Genomic DNA, 9409 nt, shown 5'->3' with positions numbered 1-9409 from the left:
CCAACAAGCACGAGCAAGATTGATGAAGATTTTGATGAGAATTGATGAAAAATGTTGGAAAAAGTTTGAGAGAATTTGGTGAAAATTGGAGGGAAATTCTGTTATGATCTTGAAGAATGTGAAGTGATTATGATTTTCTGTTACAATTACTGTTATATACCAATGCCTTAATCCATTCCTTAATCACAATTAGCAAAATTGGATTGGATTAGTGTAATGCATTTTCAAGTGAAAGTCCAAAATAGCCTTTTCACAATTAGGCCAATGTAACAGTAAATGACAGTTGGAGCAAGTTCTATTTGGCATTTGTGAAGTGTAGGAAAAGGTCCCATGTGCATATGGCTTGTATTTCTCAAAATCACTATTTCACACCAAAAATGCTAAATAGTCCACTTGAAAAATGCCATTTTGCCATGATGATTTTTGATGAAATATGACCATGCATCATGAAAGTACACATAAAATGTGGTTTGCTCAAAGAAAGATCATCCAATTTGGCCATTCCATGTGAAAGTTATGCCACTTTGAATTTAGGCATTTTTGGAAAATGATTTGACCATAACTTGTCAACCACACATGAGAAATTCAAGTTCTTGGACTTTTTGGAAAGGTGAGAGCAAGATCTACAACTTTCATGTTGAACAAAATTTCATTTGAAGAATTTTTGGACATGTAATTTTGAGATGAAAAACTTTCCATTTTTGGAAACTTTCAATTACAAGTCACTTTCTATTTTTGGAAAGTTTCCATCTGACTTTATTTTCTTCATTCTTAATGTTTGAAATGCCAAATGAAACTTGTTTCAACATGAATGAAGTGTATCCAACCCTCTCCCACCTCCAAATCCATCAATTCAAGCCCAGTTGACCACAGTTGACTTTTCTGACTGATAGATGAATTTGGCTATGCACTGATCAAGTTGAGCCTCAATCTCCTGATGAAATGGCTCAATGATGAAACCCTAGCTTCCATAAGCTCAATATAATCACATGATGATCCCCATATACATTATAGACCCCATCTCCTTGCCATGCCCTGATTGGCCCAATGTAACTGATTCAGCTGATTAGGGTTGACCAGTGGTCAAAACCCTAATCCCAAGGTATCTAATCAAGCATAAGGAATCTCTTGGATGATAACAAAACCATGATGATGATGTATCATTTCAACCAAGATCAAACTCAATCTCCTTGAGAAATCATGAAACCCTAATTTGAATTACACATCCTCAGATGATTAATGATCAATTCAATGAAACCCTATCTTGCATACATCAACCTTTTATCTTCTGATCAAGAATTAGGAGGATGACTTGCACAATGTAACCACATGATATGCAATATGCAATGTCTAATGACCTAAAAAATGATATGCAATATGTTATGCTAGTCCCAAGAGAGGAGGGCAAATTTTGAGGTGTTACACTTATGCGGTTGGAAAGTTGAGCAGATTTACTAGTAATCCTAGTAGACATCATTGGCATGTGATAACTAGGGTATTCAAGTACTTGAAGGGTACAATGAATTATGGATTGTCATATATGGATTTCCTTCGGTGTTAGAGGGTTATTCGGATGCTAGTTGGATAAATAATGCTGAAGATTCATCCTCTACAAGTGGATGGGTGTTCTTGCTTGGGGGAGGTGCCATCTCATGGGCTTCCAAGAAGTAAACATGTATAACTGGTTCCACAATGGAATCTGAGTTTGTAGCATTAGCTGTTGCTGGTAAAGAAGCGGAATGGCTAAGGAATTTGGTATATGAGATTCCGATATGGCCTAAACCGATATCACCAATTTCTATCCGTTGTGATAGTACTGCCACATTGGCTAAAGCTTATAGTCAAATATACAATGGAAAGTCTAGACATTTGGGTGTTAGACATAGTATGATTAGGGAATTAATCATGAATGGGGTGATATCTATTGAGTTTGTTCGGTTGCAACAAAACTTAGCTGACCACTTGACGAAGGGGTTAGCTAGAGACTTAGTGAAGAAGTCGGTAATTGGGATGGGATCAAAGTCCATTTAAATCTATTAGCTATGGTATACCAAATTCCCTTCTAATACAACATTAGAAGCAGAATTCAATGTGGAGAGATCATAGTTAGAGATTGGAGCAATTGTGTTTATCTTCCCAAGGTATGTGCTCAGACCTGCAAGTGATGGCTAGGTTGAATTATATCTTCTTAATGGTTCTTTTGGAAAATTGCAAATGCAGGTGCAAGATTAAAAGAATCACCTATGTGAGCATGAAGTTTTGCCGCTTCAAGAAGCTCGGACTTGGCTTCCTATATGCTTATTAATGGATAAGGACACATGGCTTGTAAAGTGTCAAGTATGAATAGTAGAGTATTGTAAGAAACATATGTGTACTATATCTTCAGACACTCAAATGGATTGACGGGTTCAATCGCTATGACACCCCGATTTTTGAGTATTTGGAATGTGTATTTGTACTAAGATGAAAATTCAATCGCAAGACATTTTCATTTATGCATTTGTTTGATCGTTATACCTGTGTGTTATACCCTTGTATATATTATTGTATATACTGAGTAAATCAAGGATTACACTAAAATGGGGGGGATTTGTTGGTGATTTTAGTATCATCAATGTATTTTAGTAGTAATATGATTTACTACAGGGCGATGCAATTATGCGTTAAAGCTTGGAAACGAGTTAGGGGTAGTGCGGAGTGCACACTCGTCGAGCCAACGTATAATTGAATGCGAATAATTGAAACGGGGTTCCAAGGGGCGAAGCCCCTGGCGGGGTGCGGGGCAGCGCCCCGTTCAAAATTTTCTTTTGAATAGTTGAATCCTTTCCCAACCGACGTAACCGTTTCTGAACAGTTGCGTCTTTCCGGTTTCTGTTATTGATCTCCTATATAAGGAGTCATTTGGCCTCAGTTAAAAAAAAAAAAGATAATGAAACCAAACTTTCTCTCTACATTCCTGAACATTTCTCTTTGCTAGAAACAAATTGTTCTTCAAGAATTATCCCCACAAAGATTTTGTGAACCCAGGCAAGAATAGGGTCGAAATACTTTGTTCGGAAAGTGTACGAACACGATTCTTCGAAGTTATCCAGGATTATCATACCCGATTCTCTAACATATCCTAGTTCCCCTTTTTAAATAAGAGTACTTCAGTCTCCTCACATCTGTGAGATATTTCACAAATGTGAGGAAACTGAAGTACTTTAAGATGTGCTTTATTGCGGATCTTCCAAAAGCCATATTATGCACCACAGAACAAAGGATGCTTATTGTTATTACCACCGTCTCCAAAAACCGGATTTGCAGAAGCCATTCCCTGGATCTTATAAACAAGCTACCTATAACCCGCTCTAATGCTAAATATAAGTATAGATTATAATCTAAATGGGGGGTGAATTAGATTATTCAATATTATTGAATTTTTCTTGATTACGAGTGATATAGATGTTGTTCTTATTTTTCCGGGACTGTTATGAATGTTAAAATGCTGAAAATAAAAGCAGAAAAATAAAAAACACCAAGATATATCCTAGTTCCCCTTTTTAAATAAGAATACTTCAGTCTCCTCACATCTGTGAGATATTTCACAAATGTGAGGAGACTAAAGTACTTTAAGATGTGCTTTATTGCGGATCTTCCAAAAGCCATATTATGCACCACAGAATAAAGGATGCTTATTGTTACTACCACCGTCTCCAAAAACCGGATTTGTAGAAGCCATTCCCTGTATCTTATGAACAAGCTACCTATAACCCACTCTAATGCTAAATATAAGTATAGATTGTAATCTAAATGGGGGGTGAATTAGATTATTCAATATTATTGAATTTTTCTTGATTATGAGTGATATAGATGTTGTTCTTATTTTTTCGGGATTGTTATGAATGTTAAAATGCTGAAAATAAAAGCAGAAAAATAAAAAACACCAAGATATATCCTAGTTCCCCTTTTTAAATAAGAGTATTTCAGTCTCCTCACATCTGTGAGATATTTCACAGATGTGAGGAGACTTAAGTACTTTAAGATGTGCTTTATTGCGGATCTTCCAAAAGCCATATTATGCACCACATAACAAATGATGCTTATTGTTACTACCACCGTCTCCAAAAACCGGATTTGCAGAAGCCATTCCCTGGATCTTATGAACAAGCTCCCTATAACCCGCTCTAATGCTAAATATAAGTATAGATTGTAATCTAAATGGGGGGTGAATTAGATTATTCAATATTATTGAATTTTTCTTGATTACGAGTGATATAGATGTTGTTCTTATTTTTCCGGGACTGTTATGAATGTTAAAATGCTGAAAATAAAAGCAGAAAAATAAAAAACACCAAGATATATCCTAGTTCCCCTTTTTAAATAAGAATACTTCAGTCTCCTCACATCTGTGAGATATTTCACAAATGTGAGGAGACTAAAGTACTTTAAGATGTGCTTTATTGCGGATCTTCCAAAAGCCATATTATGCACCACAGAATAAAGGATGCTTATTGTTACTACCACCGTCTCCAAAAACCGGATTTGTAGAAGCCATTCCCTGTATCTTATGAACAAGCTACCTATAACCCACTCTAATGCTAAATATAAGTATAGATTGTAATCTAAATGGGGGGTGAATTAGATTATTCAATATTATTGAATTTTTCTTGATTATGAGTGATATAGATGTTGTTCTTATTTTTTCGGGATTGTTATGAATGTTAAAATGCTGAAAATAAAAGCAGAAAAATAAAAAACACCAAGATATATCCTAGTTCCCCTTTTTAAATAAGAGTATTTCAGTCTCCTCACATCTGTGAGATATTTCACAGATGTGAGGAGACTTAAGTACTTTAAGATGTGCTTTATTGCGGATCTTCCAAAAGCCATATTATGCACCACATAACAAATGATGCTTATTGTTACTACCACCGTCTCCAAAAACCGGATTTGCAGAAGCCATTCCCTGGATCTTATGAACAAGCTCCCTATAACCCGCTCTAATGCTAAATATAAGTATAGATTGTAATCTAAATGGGGGGTGAATTAGATTATTCAATATTATTGAATTTTTCTTGATTACGAGTGATATAGATGTTGTTCTTATTTTTCCGGGACTGTTATGAATGTTAAAGTGCTGAAAATAAAAGCAGAAAAATAAAAAACACCAAGATATATCCTAGTTCCCCTTTTTAAATAAGAGTACTTCAGTCTTCTCACATCTGTGAGATATTTCACTATGTTAGATACGTTACAATCAATCCACTGACCTTTCTTAACTATCTAACACAATCACAAAGGCACACCACCTTCTGATTTTACACATGAATAGAAAGAACACTACTTTCTAATACAATACAATGATCATTAAACACTTTATGATCAAAAACAATTTTTTTTGAATATGAAATTTTTGCACTTGAATCAATTATGTAGAAATTGATCTTCCCTTCTAAATGTTACAACTCACAATGTACAAGGTTTTAAGTGGTCATAACTAAATATGAAATTTCCAATGATACTTTAAAAATTATGCATTAAGTTTCAAAAAGTTTAGACTTAAAACACTTAATGCTGAAAATGAGAAAGATTTGAAATTTGAATTGATTGGAAAAGGTGAGTTTATAATTCAAAATCCACAACTATTTAAATTTGAAATGCACCTTTTAGAAGCAATACAAAATCATGAATCATTGCCATGATTTATGAATGAGGTTTAGAAAATGTTGGATTCAATATGAGTTTTGAAAATATATTATTGGTTTAGTGGTAACCGGTTACCATAATATTCTAACCGGTTAAAGACGTAACGTTTAATTTTTTTTTTTGCGTATGTAACCGGTTATAAGATTTGTGTAATCGGTTGTAACTCTTTTAAAATGTGAAAAAACAGCTTGTTACAAAATAACTTTGGTTTCAAATTGCATTTAAAAGATGCATCGATGATTGGCTATGAAATACACATGATTTGTTCTGAGCTTATGAGGTGATATAGATACAGTAATTATAATTCATACCTTTTGCTCAAGATCAAATCATCCTTGTCCAATGTCTTAGAAGATTACTTTAGTACCAAGCTTTGACATAATCAACTTCTTGAAATTTTGAGCTTTTTCCTTCTTTGATAATGCATTTGAACTCGTTCCTCCATCTTAATCAAAATATAAGGTAATGGTGGAAGCTTGTCTTCATAGAATTATAATCCAATAGATTTGAAAGAAAACTCCACCAAAACCATCAGAATCTGCTGCACTTTCCTTTCTCAGGCCAAAGAATGCAAAAATGATTTCTTATATGGAGGGCATATAAGTGATCAAAGCATTCACAGAGTCATCAACCAATTGAGGAATGATATCAATCAAGTTTGAGTCTTCAACCTCACCTGCAAAACCAAAAATGATAGTGAAATAGTTAACTATATAAGACCCTAAAGTTTCCAGATGTCACATGACAACTAACCTTAATATGTTCTTGGACTCAGTTTTTAAGGGCACTTACAACCACGCCATCACTACTTTGGTAAAATCAACTCACTACATATTTGGGAGCATTGTTTGGGAAAAAAGGATATGAATGGGAAACAATGTTAAGTTCGACAAGTATACACAAAAAATTGCACAAAAGGGATTGTAAAAGGAGTTTGTAAATCAAACACTCACAATATCATGCAAGTTAACTGAGAGAGATTTGTTACATGGTCCAAAAATCTATGAATCATAATAAGAGACAATGAATTGTACATTTTAAGGTGGGCCTTCAAACTAGGTGGCGTGATTGTAATAAATTTCAAGTTTTTTTACGTGTCTTGTTCGTGTGTAATTGTCTCAATAATACCCCCCTCAAGTGTGATTTCATCTATTATGATTCTCCTTAAGCGGAAACTCTTTCATCCACATACACTTGTGCCGCCATTGACACTTACCACGTCATAGACCCTTCAATGAAAAATATTGTCTAACCTTCATCTTGTTAGAAAGACTTTCGATACAAAGAATCCGTCTCTTACTTGAACCATCAACTTTGATACCACTGATGGGTAATGAGGAGGAGCACCCACATTAAATCAAAAGCAACACACAAGTGAAAGAAAGAGAGACACCGTATATTCACCAAAAATAATCTTTGAACCGAAGATAATAAGAAAAAAGTAAAACTTCGTTTTAAAAATAGGTACTTGATGATGAGTGTTTTAAGCACTATAGAATACCTTTTATTTTTAATTGTAATTCGACAAAAAAAATTATGAGACACTCTTAAAATAATTCATGGAGATTTTCTCTAAATTGAACAAAATTGAATAAACATACCTATTCAAGATGAATTACCAAATGAAAGTAACACATTTATTAAAATAAAATTATTATTTTAAAATTACATTTGACTAAATATTTTATTAGTAATGGTAGGGTTGGTTACTTTTGCTTTAAATTGAGATCTATGTTTTATCATTTGAAGAATATATTTGTATGACCAATATGATCACACGTACCCCATTGAAGAAAAGAACCCCAACATGCCAAATATAAATTTCATAGTGCATTTGATTAATTCAGAAAGGAATCAGATTCCTTAGAGCATGAGGATGAGGGTGATAGCTTAGTCAAAAAGCCACCTATCAATGTTCCTCCAAACAAAGGAAACTCTTCATACAAACCTGTTCAATGCAACATTTTTAAACCTCGTTCAATTTTACCAAATATCTCAAATTTCTCATTTTCTTTTTGATGGAAAACACAACACTTAAAGCAGAAAACATAAAGCCTATTATCCTCAAAGCCGGTGTTCCTTTAGCTGTCTCTTTGGCTGGTTTGATCTATGCATGGATCATAACAAAGAAAAGATTATCAAAAGTTTCTTCCTTTTCTGAAAATAACTCATATACCCTTGAAAATGAAATCAGTTCTCATGATGATGATGATAATTTTTCTTCTATAGAAGATGAAGATGAAGATGAAGAAGAAGAAAATGATAGTTCTATAGATAGTAATGATCTTTCTAGTAGCTTGGTGGTTCATGAAAACCATTCATGTTTGGAACAAGAGATTACTTGCTTAAGAAGCAAGATTGAAGGTATGAAGATAAGAGAATTGGCTTTAACTTTTCAGTTTGAAAAATATTGTGAAATGAAAGAGAAAGAATTTATGCTTAAGGAAATCAAACACATGTTGTCAATGGAGACCTCTCGCGTCGAGTTCTTCGATAGAGAGATTTCGTTTATAGAGACCGAAACTATTAAATTGGAGGATTTTGTTGTCCAATGCCTTAAGATTGTTGAAAAGGTTGAATATTGGAAATCAGAGAATAGGGTGCTTCATAAGAAGGTTGAGAAGCTACTTGAGAAATCGAAGGCGCAATCGGTTTTGATAAAGGAGCAAACATTGATGATCAAAGAGGGAGAAGAAGAAATCATGAGAAACTATGATGAATTGAATAAAAGGGCTAGTGTGATTGATAAGTTAGAAGATGAAATTAGAGAAATGAAAATGGTTTTGGATAAATTGCTAGAAGAGAAGAGTGAAGCTTTGAAGAAGCTTGAAATGTTAGAAGGTAAAGAAGAGTTACATAAAAAGCCATTGAAATATTATTTGCAAGTTGAATCAAGAGATATTATGAAGGAAGATTACAACAAGATTCTTAATGAGTTAGAACATGTTAAGAAGGAACATGAAATTGAGGTTGAAGAATTGATTTACTTGAGGAACATTAATGTTAGTTTAAGGAAAGAGTTAATGAAACATGAATTGCATTGTTCTTTTCTGGATCATCATCATCAAAGTGTGTCATGCATTGGTTCTAGTTCTAGTTCCCATGGTGATCCTTCTTGTTCTAAAAAGGGAAAGTTGATTAAGAGGTTGAAAAAATGGGTGGATGGTAGTGAAAAGGTTAAAGTGAAAGCAGGAGGTAAAAGCAGTAATTCTGCTCCTTCTACTCCAAGGTTTTTCTCTAGTGCTTGAGTGAAAATAGATATAATCTATTTCTTGGCAAAAAAGTCATAACATGTTAATTAGAATAAGTCATTGTCTTCATGTAGTTATTAATGATACTTAATGTAATAAATAAATGAGACTTTGATGTTGATAATGCAATGTGGCAAATAAGTGATTATGTCATCTAGTTTAAAATTTGTTTGACTTTGATTTGTATATTTTGTGAATATGGTCTACAATTAGTTCTTTTTATTTATTTATTGAAAGATAGAATACATGAAAGGTGGAAGATAATCACGGTAAAAATATGTTATTAAATTATTTTTGTATAATAAAAATATTACTTTTTATCTTTTTATTTATTTATTTATTGTATGTGATTAAATAATTTTTATTTATACACAAAAGCACTGCACTTCAATTAATGTGGAACTCACTTTCAAATGTTAAATTATAAGATAAGAGAGTTCCAAACACATATATAATGTACATTTTATGAA

General features: G+C 33.3%; 1 protein-coding gene across 1 annotated transcript; it reads left to right on the top strand.

The window, feature by feature from the left end:
- Window positions 1–7524: 7524 nt before the first annotated feature.
- Window positions 7525–9063, top strand: LOC127098482 (protein CHUP1, chloroplastic). Its single transcript, XM_051037089.1, has one exon. It carries the CDS (start codon window positions 7707–7709, stop codon window positions 8934–8936), a length of 1230 nt encoding a protein of 409 aa, XP_050893046.1. The 5' UTR covers window positions 7525–7706; the 3' UTR covers window positions 8937–9063.
- Window positions 9064–9409: the final 346 nt, after the last annotated feature.

The sequence above is a fragment of the Lathyrus oleraceus genome, chromosome 6 (assembly GCF_024323335.1).
Source record: "Lathyrus oleraceus cultivar Zhongwan6 chromosome 6, CAAS_Psat_ZW6_1.0, whole genome shotgun sequence".
NCBI lineage: Eukaryota > Viridiplantae > Streptophyta > Magnoliopsida > Fabales > Fabaceae > Lathyrus > Lathyrus oleraceus.
This window is presented reverse-complemented; position numbering and strand designations above follow the sequence as displayed.

Coding starts and splice junctions, on each gene's coding strand:
- LOC127098482 (XM_051037089.1), top strand. CDS start 7,707: ATGGAAAACACAACACTTAAAGCAGAAAACATAAAGCCTATTATCCTC.